General features: G+C 45.5%; 2 protein-coding genes across 3 annotated transcripts; one reads left to right on the top strand and one right to left on the bottom strand.

Moving 5' to 3' along the window:
• Nucleotides 1–2,959: 2,959 nt before the first annotated feature.
• LOC129846595 (heat shock factor-binding protein 1-like) lies at nt 2,960–6,933 on the bottom strand. Of its 2 annotated transcripts, none has more exons than XM_055914539.1 (4): nt 6,740–6,933; nt 6,166–6,232; nt 5,564–5,688; nt 2,960–3,344 (listed from the first exon to the last, which is right to left on the bottom strand). In XM_055914539.1, the coding sequence occupies exons 1-3, from the start codon at nt 6,809–6,811 to the stop codon at nt 5,567–5,569; spliced, it is 261 nt and encodes an 86-aa protein (XP_055770514.1). In that variant the 5' UTR covers nt 6,812–6,933; the 3' UTR covers nt 2,960–3,344; nt 5,564–5,566. The 2 variants fall into 2 exon arrangements, with proteins under 2 accessions (XP_055770514.1, XP_055770515.1); XM_055914540.1 differs by having other exon boundaries at nt 6,764–6,927.
• Nucleotides 6,934–7,349: 416 nt separating this feature from the next.
• Nucleotides 7,350–18,810, top strand: LOC129846596 (solute carrier family 66 member 2-like). The gene is made up of 4 exons (XM_055914541.1): nt 7,350–8,199; nt 8,378–8,511; nt 9,123–9,339; nt 16,011–18,810. Exons 1-4 carry the CDS (start codon nt 7,982–7,984, stop codon nt 16,183–16,185), a joined length of 744 nt encoding a protein of 247 aa, XP_055770516.1. The 5' UTR covers nt 7,350–7,981; the 3' UTR covers nt 16,186–18,810.
• Nucleotides 18,811–23,332: the final 4,522 nt, after the last annotated feature.

Genomic DNA, 23,332 nt, shown 5'->3' with positions numbered 1-23,332 from the left:
ATCTTTCTATATTTTTCTCTCTGCATTGCTGGGAATGGCCATAAGTAAGCATGTCACTATTAGTCTACATCTGTTGTTTACAAAGCATGTGACAAATAAAAAGTGATTGATTATCTATTATTCTAACTCTCAACAGGAAATTGAGATATTGACTGAGTTCCCACAAAAAAATCTATATAAAATATAAATGGTGTAGACTCTTCAGATTTAGATTATATCTGCAGCGCCACTTAGTGGTCGACTGAGGGTAGCCGCTTTGGCTGACTCAAATTTGGTACGTTTGTATGAGACGTGCGTGATGATGTCCTATTTGGCAGCCAGATAACACATTACAATTAAATATTTATCGGAAGTTAAACTAAGGGGCAATAGAAGCCATGCATTTATTTTATGGAACAATGGATTGGTAACACTTCTTTAGCTAGCTACACCCTTGAACACTAGCAACTGAAATACGCCCCGGCGTAACGTTAGTGTTGCTAGCTAACTAGCTACGTCAGTACAAGCTAACAACAACACAAGAGGTTGTACTGATAGGGCCTTGTCAAAAACCAGCCGGCAAAGTATTGCAACACCTCATTCTGAGGGTACGCTGCATTTGGTACATCAATGTCAGAAACGTTACCACATCATGTGCGAGTTAACGTTAGCTAGCTAGTTGACTGTTTTGAGAAAAGCGTTCAACGAGGAACCCGGAAGGACACCACTGATACATGTTTGCCAACTTTACATTTCAAACAGGGGCCCGATGATAGCCAACTCGCCGTTAATCTAGCCTATTTGCCTGTCAGAGGGTGTACATTACACAATATTTAGCTAACGTTAGCGATGTTACATAGCTATGTAGGTGGCCCGGCATTAGCTTAACAAATTATGGATGGCTTGAAAACTTGAAAGCGACTGACCATTTACAGAAAGTTGACACATCTCACTCACCGGCACTGATCATATTCGTTTCAATGCATTGGTGTTAACAGGGTTTAGTGATGTTAGTTAGCTAACATTAATCAATAACAGTAAGTAAAGAACCCATGTTAACTAGCTAGAGCAAATCATCTTTATAGTTAGCTAATTATCTACCAGTTAGATAGGTACCGACACAATCTAGCTAGTGATTTTCAACATAAAGTCGAGCGTAAATACACCTTCAATATACAAACAATGTACGATAAACACGTAGCTAACGTTAGCTAGCTGTTTTGAAAAGCAATATAGACAAACACTCGCCCAGGCCCAGCAATCGAGGTTCGCTAGTATCGCTAACGCTAGTTCAGGCAAACTGACTACGTTGTCCATATCTCATTGTTTTCTTTATTACTAGGTAACTTACTATCATGGCTGAGTACGCATGTTTAATAGCGCGCTAGCTAGCTACATTATCTGGCAAACGTTACAGTAACTAACTGGCTACAAAACTGCACAGTTGTTAGCTAGGTAACTTGCGTTCTCAAAACATTTTTCACCTATAGAAAAGTGGCAGGACGTCTTGCAACGACCATCACGACTGAACAAATAACGTAAATACTCACTAAATATTTATTCCAGGATGAGCAGGAACATTAGATAATCCTTCAAAAAAATCCAGAATTGGCACGACACTGTAATCGAAAATATCGTCGGAAACAAAACATTTCAGAAATTAACATTAAAATTCAAGATGGCGGCTAGCACAGGAGCGAGGAGAAAGGCGTAGCACTGCCATCCAGAAGAAATAGACCCAAGGAATACTCCAGCCATTCTCGACATTCGGCATCAATCATGTCCAATAGTTTAGGATTAAACAGATATTAAGTCGTTTTGACAATGAAATTAAGTTAACTGATGATTTCGAGAAATAAAACACCATTAATTCCTTACTTTGTAAAAAATTATCGGATGTACACAAAAGTAGTGCTGCATAAACAAACCTCTAAAGCGCTTCCTAAGAATTCAACGACAGTTGATAGGATCTACGCTCTTCTGCAGTCACACTCGGATAGAACGCAAGTGAAGAGCAGCAAATATCGTGCTATAAGTCTATCTGCATAAAGATGGCATGTGAGCACAAAGGACTAATCTATACGGCAATACTACATTGACTCTCACACTTCTCTGTTTGTCCCAAGTACAATTTGAACCATTGTTCAGAGACCGGTTTACCGGTCGACCTATCTATGGCACAAGTTGATGTGCGGTAGCTATGGTTCTAAGGTACTTGTAGTTAAATCCATACACGCTAGCAAACGATATATCTAGAAATCTGGCCACAGAGGAGTAATACAGAAATCTGCAATATAAACGACATTATTTGTCTAATCTCATCTGTAAAGACACCTCTGCTGATGTCATGTTCAAAGCATAATATTTTTAATCATACAAAAAATAAAGAAGCAAACACTACCGGCTGAAAGACTTTCTCTCTCTCACACACACACACACACAACACACACACACACACACCTGGGCCGATTTGGCTACGAATGGGTGAATGGCCCTATCCAGATGAACTTGCAAGACATTCTGCACCAAGTTTCCAAACAAAGCAAGATATTTCAGGGTTGATGTTCTTTCTTATTTGACAGTGTAGATCAGTACCCAAACCTGTGTAATTCCATGGTAGTTAGTGTAATGACACATTTGTAACATATACCAGTTTGCAATGTGTCATACACTGACTTTCCAATTGAAAATATTTGAATAAATTGCAGTAGCATACAAGTTGTGCATTTCCATTTCACGCTTCGCTCTGTTACATTTTTAAAACCATACTCCTTGAGTATGGTGGATGTGGGTGTTCACTGCTTTTTAACTGGGCATTATATCCTTCTTGAGGGGGCATTTATTCAGAGATATTGACAGCTTCTTTGAAAATAGGAAAATATACAGTGCCTTGCAAAACAAAATATTCACATGTTGTGCACAACTCATGTGCTCGAGGCACTGCCGTTTTCAACCTGTATATGAGAGAAGAGGACCAAAGTGGATGCAAGCCCTGGTTTATTGTGAAAAAGACTGAAAGTAAAGAAATCTTAACACACACACACAACATTGTAGAACATTTGAATAGCAGTAAATGTTTTGTGTTGAAATATTGTTAAAATGTTAAATTGGCTAGTTGACATAATCAGTTACTGGCCCAGTGAGTCACCTGAGTGAGCCATTATTCAGGATAGTGTCTCAAGTTAAGTAAAACATCAATTCAAAAACAAAACAAATGTCAAGAGTGAACATTATTACAAGAGTTAATATGTAAATATAAAACATGTTACATACACAGCAAATCAAATAAAAAAATTAAATATACAATACTCCTGAAAAAACTGTCTGTTTCCCATTTAGTCTCCACCATCCTGTTACTTGGATACCTGAGGGTGGAAAGAAAAGAGGACATGTTAAATAAACCAAAGATCTTTCAAATCACAAAAAAAGTAGTTACTAGAGCCTGGCCGATACAGTGCCATCAGAAAATATTCAACATTTGGTTGTGTTACAGCCTGAATTAAAAATGAATTACATTTACCCCCCCCCCCCCCCCCCCCCCCCCCATCGACACACAATACCCCATAGTGACAAAGTGAAAACATGTTTAGAAGTTTTTGCTCATTTATTTAACATTAAATACAGAAATCTAATTTACATATGAATTAACATCTGAGTCAATACTTTGTGGAAGCACGTTTGGAGGCATATACAGTCGTCTTGGGTATGTCTATCAGCTTTGAGTTGTCTTGGGTATGTCTGTATCAGCTTTGAGTTGTCTTGGGTATGTCTGTATCAGCTTTGAGTCCTCTTGGGTATGTCTGTATCAGCTTTGAGTCCTCTTGGGTATGTCTGTATCAGCTTTGAGTCATCTTGGGTATGTCTGTATCAGCTTTGAGTCATCTTGGGTATGTGTATCAGCTTTGCACATCTGGATTTGGAGATTTTCTCCAATTTTTCCTTGCAGATTTTCTCAAGCTCTGTTAAGTTAGATGGGGAGTGGCGGTGAACAGCAATCTTCCAAGTTTTTCCACAGATTTTAAATGGGATTCAAGTCTGGGCTTTGGCTGGGTCACTCAAGGACTTTCACATTCTTGTTCTGAAGCCATTCCAGCGTTGCTTTGGCTGTATGCTTGGGGTCATTGTCCTGTTGGAACGTAAATCTTCACCCCAGTCTAAGGTTGTTTGCACTCTGAAGCAGGTTCTTATCACAGATTGTCCTGTATTTGGCTCCATTCATTGTTTCCTCTATCGTTACCAGTGTCCCAGTCCCTGCTGCTGAAAAGCATCCCCCATAGCATGACACTGCCACCACCATGCTTTACAGTAGGGAATGTGTTAGACAGGTGATGATCTGGGCCTGTTTTATTCCAGACACTGATTTACATTCAGGCCAAAAAGTTATATATTTTGTCTCATCAGACCACAGGATCTTTTGCCTTTATGCTCTCAGTCTTTTACAGGCCTTTTTGCAAACTCCAGGTGTGCCTTCATGTGCCTTTTTCTCAGGAGTGGCTTCCGTCTGGCCACTCTCCCATAAAGCCCAGATTGGTGAAGTGCTGTAGAGACTGTTGTCCTTCTGACAGGTTCTCCCATCTCAGCCAAGAAACTCTGTAGATCTGTCAGAGTGGTCACTGGGTTTTTGGAAACTTTTTCAACACTCTAAAAAAAAATTATACCCTTCCCCCAGACAGAATTGTGATTAAGCATACAGTATATCTCAGAGCTCTACGGACAGTTCCTTGGACTTCATGGTATAGTTTCTGACATGCACTGTCAACTATGAGGCTTTATTTACACATACAGAGATGTGTTTCTTTCTCAATCATGTCCATGGCCACATGTAGACTTCAAATCAAGCTGTAGTGACATCCCAAGGATGATCAAAGGAAATTGGATGCAGTTTGGAATGTCATAGCAAAGAGGTGTGTTTACTTATGTAAATGAGATATTTCTGTATTTCATTTTTCAATATATTTGCAACATTTAAAAAAAAACAAAAAAAACATGTTTTCACTTTGTTATTATAGGGTATTGTGTGTAGATAGATGGATTAGGAGAAAAATACATTACATCCATTTTAAATTGAGGCTGGAACACAAAATGTGTAATAAGTCAAGGGGTATCAGTACTATAACCGATATTGTCCTTTTTAACCGCTATGGGCCGATATTCACTGATAACCGATATTGAATAAATAGAATGAAACAAGGGAATCTCATGCAGATCTGAACACCTGCAGGCATTTTCATGGCATTATTATTGTCACAAAGTGTGAAATTAACATTTGAAGCATAGTTATTGGACAATTGCTCTTTTGGATGGAAATTTACGAGAATTCAGAGTAGAAAGATGACACTTTTTCATTTCCCACTCTAAAAACAGTTTATCGGCATCGGTAAGTTTTGACACCCCAAAAATCATAAATCGGACCCCAAAAAAAACATACGGATCGGGTTCTAGTAGTTACAATCTGAAAACATACACAGTGTTGTTGACAAATATTGGACAGTTTAATTGGGAAAAACCCATTGAACACACACACAGAGATCTATAGGAGATGACAAAAACAAGCAGAACACTCAGTGGACTCCGTGTTGATTACCTTTTAAGCAGAGCCCTGTTCCTCCTTGACCTTGTTCTCCGCCTCCATCTCCTCCACCCCAGCCTGGGTCATCAGGTCACCAATGTTCTTTTCCAGGTCATCGATGCGGCCACTCATCTCATCGAGTACTCTTGTCAAGGAAGTGGGAACAACATTCAGGTACCATGCCTACTATACAAAATATCCCAAACTCCTATCCATAGAACTATGTAGTAGTACCAATCCCTTTGACCCAATCTGTCTGCTTGTTACAGCGGTCCATCAGTAATACAAAGAAGATATTAATGTTCTGTCATTTGAAATGTTAGCAAAAGTTGTACATTTCACTGTTAGTCTACAACTGTTGTTTACGAAGCATGTGACAAATACAAGTGTGATTGATTGATTGATTTACACGATTGCTTCAAACCGGCTGACAAAACCACCAGGATTGAGTGCATTACATGTATCTGAATGATCAAACCATGCAGTCATTGATATCATGAGACAACGCTATGAGCAATCCAATTAAATTGTAACATAAAACTGTGTCATTCTGAAAGTCTGTCTTTGATAGCATTGAAATTGTGAAAAATAGCATTGAAATTGTAAAGGCAGGATATTTCTTCCAATGATCTGGTCTGACATGGTCTGGAATTTATCCTGCATCTGCTGCAGCAATGTCTGGACCTGAGGAAAATGAGGAGAGGAGGACAGAACATGTTGTAATGTGTGGGTGGACACGTTTATATCCTGTAGCATAGCAGAATCGTAGTGCATGCATGCATACTATTGAACTTTGTGGGCGTTAAGGTGCCTCTGATGCCTACACAACGGGGTGTTGCCTCCACCGCTGATACCATGGAAACCATGGGGATTTGCCGTTTGTCGTCAAAAAACAAGTCAAGCTTTACAAGCCGGAACACAATTACATTTAGCCATCTATCACCCATCTATCAGTTACATTTCAATAATAATAGCTGTAGCTAGCTAGCTAAACAGGACTAAAACAAAGGTAATGTAGCTAAACAGAATTTGACTGCAACTATTTCATTGAAAAAAAGTTAATGTTGCTACAAAAACGATTGGGAAAAAAAACAGTTATAGCAGAACTTTAGCCAGTTAGCCAGCCTGCTAGCTAACGCTAGCTAGTTCTCAGGTTTTCAAATGGGATAGGATATGGCAAGGATTTGGGACCGTTAGCTCGGTAATACGACTCACCACCCCAGTCAGGTCCTGTACAGATTTCGGATCCTGGATCTCTGACATTGCACTAAATTCGTGGCGCTGCTGTACGATAAACCACTGGTTTGTCCGAGACGTCTTCTTCCTTCTCTGCAGACGAAGCGAAACAACCGTGAATGACTGAGGGAATTATTTTACACTGGTCTGGGTTGAACCGGCTAATGGCCGTTTACCTCATCGGGCAAAAACGGAGAGGGAGGAGCGATCTACTCAAATGGAACAGTAATGTGCACTGCTTGGTCATGTTGTCAACAAGGCAGCACGGTGCATCGTCCAGAAACATACAGCATATATTTTCAAATACATTTTCTAACTAGTTTTAATTGGGATGGCAGATAAAGCGTTTTTTATCAAAAAGCAATCACATGGAAAAATAAATACTCTAACTAATTACTACACATGCTTGATTACCAAACTTTTGTTTTGAGCCGACTTCGCCGTCTGACGGTCAGAGCATGGCACCTGGCTCATGCCCGTGAGGCAGCCTGCTTCCAAATGCAATCAACTATGAGCCGGTGCAAAACACGGGGGCCAGAGCGAGACTAATCGAATCCCTCACTGACGAGCTACAGACGCCCCAACGAGTAAACAGTGAAGCATGCGCATGCTAAATCTCGCGAGTTTATTAAAACGGGAAACGATCAAACGGAATTGGATTAGAAGCGCTAATAAAATAATGCAACAACATTAGTGAGTATTTGGAACCTGGAACACGATGCATGGCGAACAAACATTTAGTAGGGAATATATATTTGAAAGGAAATTGCATCCTCCTCGATTTTGTTGATGAAAAGCACATCTATTTAATCGCCATTTATTTTCTGCCGGTTGAATTCACTCAACTATTGCCTTTTTCTTATCCTGGCTTTGATTAACAAAAGCCTCCCTATCAAATAGGTAGGTTGGCTACAGTCCGTTGTTATTTCTCACCTCGTGTTGATTTGTAATTCATGCCAGAATAAGAGCTCAGCAGAAGTTTCAATTTTGAAATAGGTTACAGTTTGTCTGACTGATTTGCAGTTAATAAAAAGTACATTTAAAAAAACTACAACAAAATCTTACACATTCTGTTTAGGGCCTACCTATATGCACAATTGAACTAACGGAACTAAAGTCTGACATTATGTTCGGTGCATTGGATCAGAGTCTACTGGTGGAAAGCTGTGCTGTGGTGTCCAATGAGTTGTGAGAGACATGGACAACAGACTGGGTCTGGGTGATGAGGAGGAGGGAGATGTGGGGACCCTGTGGCACTCTTTGCACTGGCTGACGTCCTGTGTGATGGTGGTCGGAGGGGCTCTGCCCTACACCTCACAGTACCAGCAGATCCTTCGGACCAAGAACACAGACGGCTTCTCTACACGCGTCTGCCTGGTTCTGCTGGTCGCTAACATCCTCCGCATCCTCTTCTGGCGAGTGGGTTTGGGTGTTGGGGGGGGGGGGGTGTGGGTAAGGTTTACCTAGAGGTAATGCAGTGTCAGGTTTTCTGCTAATGTGTGTGTGTGTGCGTCTGCCTGTTTGTTTGTGTATGTGTGTGCGTCTGCCTGTTTGTTTGTGTGTGTGTGTGTGTGTGTGTTTTCACACCTGCAGGTTTGGGAAGCAGTTTGAGGTGACTCTGCTCCTGCAGAGTGTGGTGATGATTCTCACCATGCTGGTGATGCTCAACCTCTGCTGCTCTGTACAGAACACCAACCGTATCAGCACCAAACAGCACCACATCACAGGTAACAGCAACCATATAGCACCCATAGAATAACTATCTAACAGACATCTGACTTTGGCTCCAGGCTTTGGTTACGTTGAAAGCTTGTGGCAAAGGCTAACAACAACCATTTAAAAACCATAAGACAGCCATCTATCACCCATCTATCCACCATTTAATAACCATCCAGCCACCTCTGCAGCTGTTCTATTGTTTTACCACTGGAGGGAGATATTGGGGAGGAAAGAGGAAACGATAACCTTCCATTATTTACCTTCTCTCTCTGTCTGTGTCTCTGTCTGTCTCTCTGTCTGTCTCTCTGTCTGTGTCTGTCTCTCTCTCTGTCTGTGTCTCTGTCTGTGTCTGTCTGTGTGTCTGTCTGTGTCTCTGTCTGTCTGTCTGTGTCTGTGTCTCTGTCTGTCTGTGTCTCTGTCTGTCTGTGTCTTTGTCTGTCTGTGTGTCTGTCTGTGTCTCTGTCTGTCTGTGTCTCTGTCTGTCTGTGTCTCTGTCTGTCTGTGTCTTTGTCTGTCTGTGTGTCTGTCTGTGTCTCTGTCTGTCTGTGTCTCTGTCTGTGTTTCTCTGTGTCTCTGTCTCACTTTCTCTCTCCATCCACCCCATCTCTCTCTCTATCAGATCTGGACCCCCGGTTCTTTTGGAACTGGGATGGCTTTGAGGACTACCTCATCTTCATGTTGGCCTTCACGCTGCCCTGTGCCTTCACCACCCTTATCCTCCTGGACTCCTCTCTGTTTGTGGAGTCCCTGGGCTTCCTGGCCGTGCTGACGGAGGCCATGCTGGGGCTACCACAGCTGCTCCAGAACCAACGCAACCACTCCACCACCGGCATGAGGTGAGGCTGAGGAAGCAAACACATTTTCTTCAGGAAAATGACCCGCTCTACTCGGATAAAGGTTACCAGCCCTCACTCACCTGCTTCTCTCTGCATCCCCTGCCATCCCTCACTCACCTGCTTCTCTCTGCATCCCCTACCAGCCCTCACTCACCTGCTTCTCTCAGCATCCCCTACCAGCCCTCACTCACCTGCTTCTCTCAGCATCCCCTACCAGCCGTCACTCACCTGCTTCTCTCAGCATCCCCTACCAGCCCTCACTCACCTGCTTCTCTCAGCATCCCCTACCAGCCATCACTCACCTGCTTCTCTCAGCATCCCCTACCAGCCCTCACTCACCTGCTTCTCTCAGCATCCCCTACCAGCCCTCACTCACCTACTTCTCTCAGCATCCCCTACCAGCCCTCACTCACCTACTTCTCTCAGCATCCCCTACCAGCCATCACTTACCTGCTTCTCTCAGCATCCCCTACCAGCCCTCACTCACCTGCTTCTCTCAGCATCCCCTACCAGCCCTCACTCACCTGCTTCTCTCAGCATCCCCTACCAGCCATCACTCACCTGCTTCTCTCAGCATCCCCTACCAGCCCTCACTCACCTGTTTCTCTCAGCATCCCCTACCAGCCCTCACTCACCTACTTCTCTCAGCATCCCCTACCAGCCATCACTCACCTGCTTCTCTCAGCATCCCCTACCAGCCCTCACTCACCTGCGTCTTTCTGCATCCCCTACCAGCCCTCACTCACCTGCTTCTCTCAGCATCCCCTACCAGCCATCACTCACCTGCTTCTCTCAGCATCCCCTACCAGCCCTCACTCACCTACTTCTCTCAGCATCCCCTACCAGCCATCACTCACCTGCTTCTCTCAGCATCCCCTACCAGCCCTCACTCACCTGCGTCTTTCTGCATCCCCTACCAGCCCTCACTCACCTGCTTCTCTCAGCATCCCCTACCAGCCATCACTCACCTGCTTCTCTCAGCATCCCCTACCAGCCCTCACTCACCTGTTTCTCTCAACATCCCCTACCAGCCCTCACTCACCTGCTTCTCTCAGTATCCCCTACCAGCCCTCACTCACCTGCTTCTCTCAGCATCCCCTACCAGCCCTCACTCACCTGTTTCTCTCAACATCCCCTACCAGCCCTCACTCACCTGCTTCTCTCAGCATCCCCTACCAGCCCTCACTCACCTGTTTCTCTCAACATCCCCTACCAGCCCTCACTCACCTGCTTCTCTCAGCATCCCCGACCAGCCCTCACTCACCTGCTTCTCTCCGTCCGCTCTTCATATCGATCTATTCCTCCCTCGGTTTTATAATATAATTTAGCCGTGATGGCAAACAGGGATGCAGACCCTGATGAGGGTTTTGTTGTTACATTTGAACATGTTATACATTGGAGCAGTGCGCAGAGCGAGCCAAGTTGATATATTGTATCATTTAATTGCCTGGTATAACCAAGAGCACGGGCCAGTCTGAGTAGGCTTTGCAATTGCAAGCTCGCTAGCCTGTCACACAGTCTCTTGCGTGCCAGAGGATAAACGGAGCACAGCAGCGCGACAGCCTCCAGCGTTACAGCAAAGATAACACCTTGTCTCAAAAAACATGAAACATTTTACCAGAGCCACTTTTTTCTGCACGATTTTGTGCGCATTTGATATAATTTCACAAAACCACATCGCGGGCGGTTTTAAACTAATCCCGGGTTGCTAATTGTTGGTTTGATAACGAACCAAGTCATGTTCAGTCATGTTACCTAGCTAGCTAACAACCTGGTAACTTCACACTAGGTTTAGGCACATCTGATTGGTCCAGGAAGAAAGGACAAGGGTCTGCTACTCATGAGATGTGATTCAATGGTAGGATTCATATAGGCCTAATGGGAGACTAAACTATATAGGATTCATATTGGCCTAATGGGAGACTGAACTATATAGGATTCATATAGGCCTAATGGGAGACTAAACTATATAGGATTCATATAGGCCTAATGGGAGACTAAACTATATAGGATTCATATAGGCCTAATGGGAGACTGAACTATATAGGATTCATATAGGCCTAATGGGAGACTAAACTATATAGGATTCATATAGGTCTAATGGGAGACTAAACTATATAGGATTCATATAGGCCTAATGGGAGACTAAACTATATAGGATTCATATAGGCCTAATGGAAGACTAAACTATATAGGATTCATATAGGCCTAATGGGAGACTAAACTATATAGGATTCATATAGGCCTAATGGGAGACTAAACTATATAGGATTCATATAGGCCTAATGGGAGACTAAACTATATAGGATTCATATAGGCCTAATGGGAGACTAAACTATATAGGATTCATATAGGCCTAATGGGAGACTAAACTATATAGGATTCATATAGGCCTAATGGGAGACTAAACTATATAGAATTCATATAGGCCTAATGGGAGACTAAACTATATAGGATTCATATAGGCCTAGCGCTGCTGCGCCTTCACCACGCTGTCTGTTAGGGTGGACCATTTCAGTTAGTCCGTGACGTGTACGCCGAGGAACTTAAAACTTTCCACCTTCTCCACAACTGTCCCGTCGATGTGGATAGGGGGGTGCTCCCTCTGCTGTTTCCTGAAGTCCACGATCATCTCCTTTGTTTTGTTGACATTGAGTGTGAGGTTATTTTCCTGACACCACACTCCGAGGGCCCTCACCTCCTCCCTGTAGGCCGTCTCGTCGTTGTTGGTAATCAAGCCTATCACTGTAGTGTCGTCTGCAAACTTGATGATTGAGTTGGAGGAGTCCGGGACCCAGTCAGGAAGTCCAGGACCCAGTTGCACAGGGTGGGGTCGAGACCCAGGGTCGAGTTTGGAGGATACTATGGTGTTAAATGCTGAGCTGTAGTCGATGAACAATGGATGTTGACTTAATGGTGCTTCTTCATGATCATAACCAACAGGTTTTGGCAGACAGCAGTATTCCCTACCCATAATGCAATGCACCTACACAGTGCACTATCTGGGGAATAAGTTGTCATTTGGGATGTTTCCTAATAATGCTCAGATGACACCTGGCTGTCTGCCAAAACCTGTTGGTTATGATCATGAAGAAGCACCATTAAGTCAACAGCCATTGTAGAGTTGAGGTCACGATGATATGAGACAGGAAGCCATGCCATGCTTCTCTGTTTAAATGTGATTAGATAAATAATCCTTCAAATAAACTACATGAACAGATGCCAAGCTAATACCATTTTGTGGTTTGGCAGAGGGAGAAAGTTGTGACTGCAGCCCGCAATTCATCTGCTGGAATCCCTCTTTATACTTTGTTTGGTAAATGTTTATGCTATGACTCCGGGAGGCAGGTGCACTCCAGTACATTAGGTGGTGGTAACCGTATGCTAGCTAGACCTAAAGAAGATTCCGGTACACATCAGGGGGGAGCCGGCACCGTGTGCTAGCTAGTCCTAAAGGGGACTCTGCTACACCTTCTGGGTGTTATAGGACTATAGGGTTATGTTGGGGTGCCTCATACACCAGCCAGCCTGGCCTACAGACCTTCTGGGTGTCATAGGGCTATAGGGCCATGTTGGCCTGCCTCAGACACCAGCCAGCCTGGCCTACAGACCTTCTGGGTGTCATAGGACTATAGGGTCATGTTGGGGTGCCTCATACACCAGCCAGCCTGGCCTACAGACCTTCTGGGTGTCATAGGGCTATAGGGCCATGTTGGCCTGCCTCAGACACCAGCCAGCCTGGCCTACAGACCTTCTGGGTGTCATAGGGCTATAGGGCCATGTTGGCCTGCCTCAGACACCAGCCAGCCTGGCCTACAGACCTTCTGGGTGTCATAGGGCTATAGGGCCATGTTGGCCTGCCTCAGACACCAGCCAGCCTGGCCTACAGACCTTCTGGGTGTCATAGGGCTATAGGGCCATGTTGGCCTGCCTCAGACACCAGCCAGCCTGGCCTACAGACCTTCTGGGTGTCATAGGACTATAGGGTCATGTTGGGGTGCCTCAGACACCAGCCAGCCTGGCCTACAGACCTTCTGGGTGTCATAGGGCTATAGGGCCATGTTGGCCTGCCTCAGACACCAGCCAGCCTGGCCTACAGACCTTCTGGGTGTCATAGGACTATAGGGTCATGTTGGGGTGCCTCAGACACCAGTCAGCCTGGCCTACAGACCTTCTGGGTGTCATAGGGCTATAGGGTCATGTTGGGGTGCCTCAGACACCAGTCAGCCTGGCCTACAGACCTTCTGGGTGTCATAGGGCTATAGGGTCATGTTGGCCTGCCTCAGACACCAGCCAGCCTGGCCTACAGACCTTCTGGGTGTCATAGGACTATAGGGCCATGTTGGCCTGCCTCAGACACCAGCCAGCCTGGCCTACAGACCTTCTGGGTGTCATAGGGCCATGTTGGGGTGCCTCATACACCAGCCAGCCTGGCCTACAGACCTTCTGGGTGTCATAGGGCTATAGGGCCATGTTGGCCTGCCTCAGACACCAGCCAGCCTGGCCTACAGACCTTCTGGGTGTCATAGGGCTATAGGGCCATGTTGGCCTGCCTCATACACCAGCCAGCCTGGCCTACAGACCTTCTGGGTGTCATAGGGCTATAGGGCCATGTTGGGGTGCCTCAGACACCAGGCAGCCTGGCCTAAAGACCTTCTGGGTGTCATAGGACTATAGGGCCATGTTGGCCTGCCTCAGACACCAGCCAGCCTGGCCTACAGACCTTCTGGGTGTCATAGGGCTATAGGGCCATGTTGGCCTGCCTCATACACCAGCCAGCCTGGCCTACAGACCTTCTGGGTGTCATAGGGCTATAGGGCCATGTTGGCCTGCCTCAGACACCAGCCAGCCTGGCCTAAAGACCTTCTGGGTGTCATAGGGCTATAGGGCCATGTTGGCCTGCCTCAGACACCAGCCAGCCTGGCCTACAGACCTTCTGGGTGTCATAGGGCTATAGGGCCATGTTGGGGTGCCTCAGACACCAGCCAGCCTGGCCTACAGACCTTCTGGGTGTCATAGGGCTATAGGGCCATGTTGGCCTGCCTCAGACACCAGCCAGCCTGGCCTACAGACCTTCTGGGTGTCATAGGACTATAGGGTCATGTTGGCCTGCCTCAGACACCAGCCAGCCTGGCCTACAGACCTTCTGGGTGTCATAGGGCTATAGGGTCATGTTGGGGTGCCTCAGACACCAGGCAGCCTGGCCTACAGACCTTCTGGGTGTCATAGGGCTATAGGGCCATGTTGGCCTGCCTCAGACACCAGCCAGCCTGGCCTACAGACCTTCTGGGTGTCATAGGGCTATAGGGCCATGTTGGCCTGCCTCAGACACCAGCCAGCCTGGCCTACAGACCTTCTGGGTGTCATAGGGCTATAGGGCCATGTTGGGGTGCCTCAGACACCAGCCAGCCTGGCCTAAAGACCTTCTGGGTGTCATAGGGCTATAGGGCCATGTTGGCCTGCCTCAGACACCAGCCAGCCTGGCCTACAGACCTTCTGGGTGTCATAGGGCCATGTTGGGGTGCCTCAGACACCAGGCAGCCTGGCCTACAGACCTTCTGGGTGTCATAGGGCTATAGGGCCATGTTGGCCTGCCTCAGACACCAGCCAGCCTGGCCTACAGACCTTCTGGGTGTCATAGGGCTATAGGGCCATGTTGGCCTGCCTCAGACACCAGCCAGCCTGGCCTACAGACCTTCTGGGTGTCATAGGGCTATAGGGCCATGTTGGCCTGCCTCAGACACCAGCCAGCCTGGCCTACAGACCTTCTGGGTGTCATAGGGCTATAGGGCCATGTTGGCCTGCCTCAGACACCAGCCAGCCTGGCCTACAGACCTTCTGGGTGTCATAGGGCCATGTTGGCCTGCCTCAGACACCAGCCAGCCTGGCCTACAGACCTTCTGGGTGTCATAGGGCTATAGGGCCATGTTGGCCTGCCTCAGACACCAGCCAGCCTGGCCTACAGACCTTCTGGGTGTCATAGGGCCATGTTGGCCTGCCTCAGACACCAGCCAGCCTGGCCTACAGACCTTCTGGGTGTCATAGGGCTATAGGGCCATGTTGGCCTGCCTCAGACACCAGCCAGCCTGGCCTACAGACCTTCTGGGTGTCATAGGGCTATAGGGCCATGTTGGGGTGCCTCAGACACCAGCCAGCCTGGCCTACAGACCTTCTGGGTGTCATAGGGCTATAGGGCCATGTTGGCCTGCCTCAGACACCAGCCAGCCTGGCCTACAGACCTTCTGGGTGTCATAGGGCTATAGGGCCATGTTGGGGTGCCTCAGACACCAGCCAGCCTGGCCTACAGACCTTCTGGGTGTCATAGGGCTATAGGGCCATGTTGGCCTGCCTCAGACACCAGCCAGCCTGGCCTACAGACCTTCTGGGTGTCATAGGGCTATAGGGCCATGTTGGCCTGCCTCAGACACCAGCCAGCCTGGCCTACAGACCTTCTGGGTGTCATAGGGCCATGTTGGGGTGCCTCAGACACTAGTCAGACCTATTTGACACTGATGATCAATAATTACCTCTTCAGTAAAATGACGGTGCTCAAACCGATCCAAAGATCCACCTGGAGGGAGACAGGTGCAGCGCCATGTTTCCTCTTCTCAGTGACTACATCGTTCAAAGTGAAGGTCAATGGTCCTGTTTCTTATGTTTTCTGTCTTCAGTGTGAACATGGTCCTACTGTGGATGGCCGGGGACAGCTTCAAGACGGCCTACTTTGCCCTGAAGGAGAGCCCGCTCCAGTTCCTGTTGTGTGGGCTGACTCAGGTACTGGTGGATCTGGCTATCCTCTATCAAGTGTGTCTCTACAGCCAAGACCCCTGGGACAAACTGGCTTAACTAACCCTAACCCTAGCTAACTCTAACCCTAGCTAACCCCAACTAACCCTAACTAACCCTAGCGAACTATAACTAACCCTAGCGAACTATAACTAACCCTAGCTAACTATAACTAACCCTAACAAACTCTAACCCCAGATAACTCTTACCCTAACTAACTCTAACCCTAACTAACTCTAACCCTAATTAACTCAAACCCTAATTAACTCTAACCCAAACTAACTCTAGCCCTAACTAGCTCTAGCCCTAACTAACTCCTACCCTAGCTAACTCATACCCTAGCTAACTCTAACCCTAACTAACCCTAACCCTAACTAACTCTAGCCCTAACTAACTCTAGCCCTAACTAACTCTAACCTAAACTAACTCTAACCCTAGCTAACTCTAGCCATAACTAACTCTAACCCTAACTAACCCTAACTAACCCTAACTAACTCTAGCCCTAACTAACTCTAGCCCTAACTAACTCTAGCCCTAACTAACTCTAGCCCTAACTAACCCTAGCTAACTCTAACTAACTCTAGCCCTAACTAACTCTAGCCCTAACTAACCCTAGCTAACCCTAACTAACTCTAACCCTAGCTAACTCTAACCCTAGCTAACTCTAACCCTAGCTAACTCTAGCCCTAGCTAACTCTAACTCTAGCCCTAACTAACTAACTAACTAACTAACTAACTAACTAACTAACTAACCCTAACTAACTCTAACCCTAACTAACTCTAACTAACTCTAGCCCTAACTAACTCTAGCCCTAACTAACTCTAGCCCTAACTAACTAACTCTAGCCCTAACTAACTAACTCTAACCCTAGCTAACTCTAACCCTAGCTAACTCTAACCCTAGCTAACTCTAACCCTAGCTAACTCTAAGCCTAGCTAACTCTAGCCCCAGCTAACTCTAACCCTAACTAACTAACTAACTAACCCTAACTAACTCTAACCCTAACTAACTCTAACTCTAGCCCTAACTAACTCTAACCCTAACTAACTCTAGCCCTAACTAACTCTAGCCCTAGCTAACTCTAGCCCTAACTAACTCTAGCCCTAACTAACTAACCCTAACTAACTCTAACCCTAGCTAACTCTAACCCTAGCTAACTCTAGCCCTAGCTAACTCTAGCCCTAACTAACTCTAGCCCTAACTAACTAACTAACCCTAGCTAACTCTAACCCTAGCTAACTCTAGCCCTAGCTAACTCTAACCCTAACTAACTCTAACCCTAACTAACTCTAGCCCTAGCTAACTCTAGCCCTAACTAACTAACTAACTAACTAACCCTAGCTAACTCTAACCCTAGCTAACTCTAACCCTAGCTAACTCTAGCCCTAGCTAACTCTAGCCCTAGCTAACTCTAGCCCTAACTAACTAACTAACCCTAGCTAACTCTAATCCTAGCTAACTCTAGCCCTAGCTAACTCTAGCCCTAGCTAAATCTAGCCCTAGCTAACTCTAGCCCTAACTAACCCTAGCTTGGAGAGGAGTAGAAGGTGCTCAACTAAGGTGAGATGAGGTTCAACCTGGCCACATCTACATCATGTTTATTGTGGTACACTGGAAACAAGTTTAGATAGTACCTCCCTGTTTCTGTCAGTTTGAGAGCGTTTTGTTGCATTTCCTGTCTACTGACAACAGCTACAGGGTCAACAACACATGTCAACACAGGAAGAGCCACCAGTAGGAGTCAGACATAACAGTCATATACTACAATACCAAGCGCGGATATACTGAGTGGACAAAGCATTAGGAACACCTGCTCTTTCCATGACATAGACTGACCAGGTGAATCCAGGTGGAAGCTATGATCCCTTATTGATGTCACTTGTTAAATCCACTTCAATCAGTGTAGACGAGAGGGAGGAGACAGTTTAAAGGACTTTTAAGACTTGAGACATGGATTGTGTACGTGTGCCATTCAGAGGGTGAATGGGCAAGACAACATATTTAAGTGCCTTTAAATGGGGTATGTCAAGAACTGCAACGCTGCTGGGTTTTTCACGCTCAACAGTGTCCCCCGTGTGTATCAAGAATGGTCCGCCACCCAAAGGACATCCAGCCAACTTGACACAACTGTGGGAAGCATTAGAGTCAACATGGGCCAGCATCCCTGTGGAACGCTTTCAACACCTTGTAGAATCCATGACCCAAAGAAGGCTGTTCTGAGGGCCAAAGGGAGGTGTTCCTAATATTTTGTCCACTCAGTGTAGTTCCCAGGAGTGAACACCATTTCTATTCAAGCTCATGTTGATTGATCTTCATGAGAAGACCAGTATCTATGAAGTTTCCAGGTTTCTCATGAATGTATTTATTTGGTCCGTTTTTTCTTTTTTAATTCGAGCTATTTTGACTTGAGTTGTATGAGAAGTGTTCAGTATTTATGAAGTTGCCATGTTGCTCTTGAATGTTATATTTATATTTTGTGAATCTGTTGTTTTTTAAAAAAAGTTTTAGTTTGATGTTGATACAGTTATTTATTTGGACGGCCAGTCCTCGCCTCGCTCTTCTGTAATGCTTCATGTCTTTACAGTAATGCATACTACTTGCTTCAAGTATACTTCGAGGATAAGAACACAATTTGTGTTTTTAAAAATGTTTGTTCATGAAAATAAATGTGACATTAAATTGTTTCTTGTTTCCTTATTATTGTCCTCTGCCTCAGTGTCAGATATTAATATCCCGTTGTGATACCGACACTGGGTGTCATCTATCTAGATGGTGTATTGAATAAACTATGCTACATATGGAGGTTCCTGTCTGGGGGTCATTCTGGGGGTCATCTATCTAGATGGTGTATTGAATAAACTATGCTACATATGGAGGTTCCTGTCTGGGGGTCATTCTGGGGGTCATCTATCTAGATGGTGTATTGAATAAACTATGCTACATATGGAGGTTCCTGTCTGGGGGTCATTCTGGGGGTCATCTATCTAGATGGTGTATTGATACACTGCTACATATGGAGGTTCCTGTCTGGGGGTCATTCTGGGGGTCATCTATCTAGATGGTGTATTGATACACTGCTACATATGGAGGTTCCTGTCTGGGGGTCATTCTGGGGGTCATCTATCTACATGTTGTATTGATACACTGCTACATATGGAGGTTCCTGTCTGGGGGTCATTCTGGGGGTCATCTATCTAGATGGTGTATTGAATAAACTATGCTACATATGGAGGTTCCTGTCTGGGGGTCATTCTGGGGGTCATCTATCTAGATGGTGTATTGAATAAACTATGCTACATATGGAGGTTCCTGTCTGGGGGTCATTCTGGGGGTCATCTATCCACATGTTGTATTGATACACTGCTACATATGGAGGTTCCTGTCTGGGGGTCATTCTGGGGGTCATCTATCTAGATTGTGTATTGATACACTATGCTACATATGGAGGTTCCTGTTTGGGGGTCATTCTGGGGGTCATCTATCCACATGTTGTATTGATACACTGCTACATATGGAGGTTCCTGTCTGGGGGTCATTCTGGGGGTCATCTATCTACATGTTGTATTGAATACACTGCTACATATGGAGGTTCCTGTCTGGGGGTCATTCTGGGGGTCATCTATCTAGATGTTGTATTGAATACACTATGCTACATATGGAGGTTCCTGTCTGGGGGACGTCCTCAATGTCCTGGCCTGCTGCTGGCCTGCTGCTGGAGAATCTTACACACGCACACACACAGAGAGAGATTCACACACACACACGGAGAGATTCACACACACACACGGAGAGAGTCACATACACACCCGGAGAGAGTCACATACACACGCACACGGAGAGAGTCACATATACACACGGAGAGAGTCACATATACACACGGAGAGTCACATACACACATGGAGAGAGTCACATATACACACGGAGAGAGTCACATACACACACGGAGAGAGTCACATACACACACACACGGAGAGAGTCACATACACACACGGAGAGAGTCACATACACACACACACACGGAGAGAGTCACATACACACATGGAGAGAGTCACATACACACATACACGGAGAGAGTCACATATACACACACACACGGAGAGAGTCACATACACACACACACACGGAGAGAGTCACATATACACACACACACGGAGAGAGTCACATACACACACACACACGGAGAGAGTCACATATACACACACACACGGAGAGAGTCACAAATACACACACGGAGAGAGTCACATACACACACTCACACACAGAGAGAGGGGAGAAGCTATAGATTATACTGTAAATTAGATGAACTCTGAGTACTATTTTCAAAATGTCACATACTATAAAAGTACAAAATGTTGCATAGTGTTTAGTACTATAGTGTGAGTTTTCAGACACGGCCAGTGTGTTTCACGGCTTTCTGTCTGATATCACATAATCCTAGTTTCCAGTGGTCTGTTACTCCTGTCAGCATGTAGAGGGTTAATGTGACTGGCTGACAACACAGGGGGAGTGGTCTGTTACTCCTGTCAGCATGTAGAGGGTTAATGTGACTGGCTGACAACACAGGGGGAGTGGTCTGTTACTCCTGTCAGCATGTAGAGGGTTAATGTGACTGGCTGACAACACAGGGGGAGTGGTCTGTTACTCCTGTCAGCATGTAGAGGGTTAATGTGACTGGCTGACAACACAGGGGGAGTGGTCTGTTACTCCTGTCAGCATGTAGAGGGTAAATGTGACTGGCTGACAACACAGGGGGAGTGGTCTGTTACTCCTGTCAGCATGTAGAGGGTTAATGTGACTGGCTGACAACACAGGGGGAGTGGTCTGTTACTCCTGTCAGCATGTAGAGGGTTAATGTGACTGGCTGACAACACAGGGGGAGTGGTCTGTTACTCCTGTCAGCATGTAGAGGGTTAATGTGACTGGCTGACAACACAGGGGGAGTGGTCTGTTTCTCCTGTCAGCATGTAGAGGGTTAATGTGACTGGCTGACAACACAGGGGGAGTGGTCTGTTACTCCTGTCAGCATGTAGAGGGTTAATGTGACTGGCTGACAACACAGGGGGAGTGGTCTGTTTCTCCTGTCAGCATGTAGAGGGTTAATGTGACTGGCTGACAACACAGGGGGAGTGGTCTGTTACTCCTGTCAGCATGTAGAGGGTTAATGTGACTGGCTGACAACACAGGGGGAGTGGTCTGTTTCTCCTGTCAGCATGTAGAGGGTTAATGTGACTGGCTGACAACACAGGGGGAGTGGTCTGTTACTCCTGTCAGCATGTAGAGGGTTAATGTGACTGGCTGACAACACAGGGGGAGTGGTCTGTTTCTCCTGTCAGCATGTAGAGGGTTAATGTGACTGGCTGACAACACAGGGGGAGTGGTCTGTTACTCCTGTCAGCATGTAGAGGGTTAATGTGACTGGCTGACAACACAGGGGGAGTGGTCTGTTACTCCTGTCAGCATGTAGAGGGTTAATGTGACTGGCTGACAACACAGGGGGAGTGGTCTGTTACTCCTGTCAGCATGTAGAGGGTTAATGTGACTGGCTGACAACACAGGGGGAGTGGTCTGTTACTCCTGTCAGCATGTAGAGGGTTAATGTGACTTTATCCATGACCTTTATTACTCAGAGCCTTTATCCATGACCTTTATGACTCAGAGCCTTTATCCATGACCTTTATGACTCAGAGCCTTTATCCATGACCTTTATCCATGACCTTTATGACTCAGAGCCTTTATCCATGACCTTTATCCATGACCTTTATTACTCAGAGCCTTTATCCATGACCTTTATGACTCAGAGCCTTTATCCATGACCTTTATCCATGACCTTTATTACTCAGAGCCTTTATCCATGACCTTTATGACTCAGAGCCTTTATCCATGACCTTTATCCATGACCTTTATTACTCAGAGCCTTTATCCATGACCTTTATTACTCAGAGCCTTTATCCATGACCTTTATGACTCAGAGCCTTTATCCATGACCTTTATCCATGACCTTTATTACTCAGAGCCTTTATCCATGACCTTTATCCATGACCTTTATTACTCAGAGCCTTTATCCATGACCTTTATCCATGACCTTTATTACTCAGAGCCTTTATCCATGACCTTTATTACTCAGAGCCTTTATCCATGACCTTTATCCATGACCTTTATTACTCAGAGCCTTTATCCATGACCTTTATTACTCAGAGCCTTTATCCATGACCTTTATGACTCAGAGCCTTTATCCATGACCTTTATCCATGACCTTTATGACTCAGAGCCTTTATCCATGACCTTTATGACTCAGAGCCTTTATCCATGACCTTTATTACTCAGAGCCTTTATCCATGACCTTTATGACTCAGAGCCTTTATCCATGACCTTTATCCATGACCTTTATTACTCAGAGCCTTTATCCATGACCTTTATCCATGACCTTTATGACTCAGAGCCTTTATCCATGACCTTTATCCATGACCTTTATTACTCAGAGCCTTTATCCATGACCTTTATTACTCAGAGCCTTTATCCATGACCTTTATGACTCAGAGCCTTTATCCATGACCTTTATCCATGACCTTTATTACTCAGAGCCTTTATCCATGACCTTTATTACTCAGAGCCTTTATCCATGACCTTTATGACTCAGAGCCTTTATCCATGACCTTTATCCATGACCTTTATTACTCAGAGCCTTTATCCATGACCTTTATCCATGACCTTTATGACTCAGAGCCTTTATCCATGACCTTTATCCATGACCTTTATTACTCAGAGCCTTTATCCATGACCTTTATCCATGACCTTTATTACTCAGAGCCTTTATCCATGACCTTTATTACTCAGAGCCTTTATCCATGACCTTTATGACTCAGAGCCTTTATCCATGACCTTTATCCATGACCTTTATTACTCAGAGCCTTTATCCATGACCTTTATTACTCAGAGCCTTTATCCATGACCTTTATGACTCAGAGCCTTTATCCATGACCTTTATGACTCAGAGCCTTTATCCATGACCTTTATCCATGACCTTTATTACTCAGAGCCTTTATCCATGACCTTTATCCATGACCTTTATGACTCAGAGCCTTTATCCATGACCTTTATCCATGACCTTTATTACTCAGAGCCTTTATCCATGACCTTTATCCATGACCTTTATTACTCAGAGCCTTTATCCATGACCTTTATTACTCAGAGCCTTTATCCATGACC

The sequence above is a fragment of the Salvelinus fontinalis genome, unplaced genomic scaffold (genome assembly GCF_029448725.1).
Source record: "Salvelinus fontinalis isolate EN_2023a unplaced genomic scaffold, ASM2944872v1 scaffold_0595, whole genome shotgun sequence".
Classification (NCBI taxonomy): Eukaryota; Metazoa; Chordata; class Actinopteri; order Salmoniformes; family Salmonidae; genus Salvelinus; species Salvelinus fontinalis.
The sequence above is the reverse complement of the archived record's forward strand: the minus strand, read 5'-3'. Positions and strand labels throughout refer to the sequence as shown.

Coding starts and splice junctions, on each gene's coding strand:
- LOC129846595 (XM_055914539.1), bottom strand. CDS start 6,811: ATGTCAGAGATCCAGGATCCGAAATCTGTACAGGACCTGACTGGGGTG. Junction 6,233..6,739: donor GTCGTATTACCGAGCTAACG/GTCCCAAATCCT, acceptor CATTTTCCTCAG/GTCCAGACATTGCTGCAGCA. Junction 5,689..6,165: donor AGACCAGATCATTGGAAGAA/ATATCCTGCCTT, acceptor TGACAAGAGTAC/TCGATGAGATGAGTGGCCGC.
- LOC129846596 (XM_055914541.1), top strand. CDS start 7,982: ATGGACAACAGACTGGGTCTGGGTGATGAGGAGGAGGGAGATGTGGGG. Junction 8,512..9,122: donor CAAACAGCACCACATCACAG/GTAACAGCAACC, acceptor TCTCTCTATCAG/ATCTGGACCCCCGGTTCTTT. Junction 9,340..16,010: donor CACTCCACCACCGGCATGAG/GTGAGGCTGAGG, acceptor TTCTGTCTTCAG/TGTGAACATGGTCCTACTGT.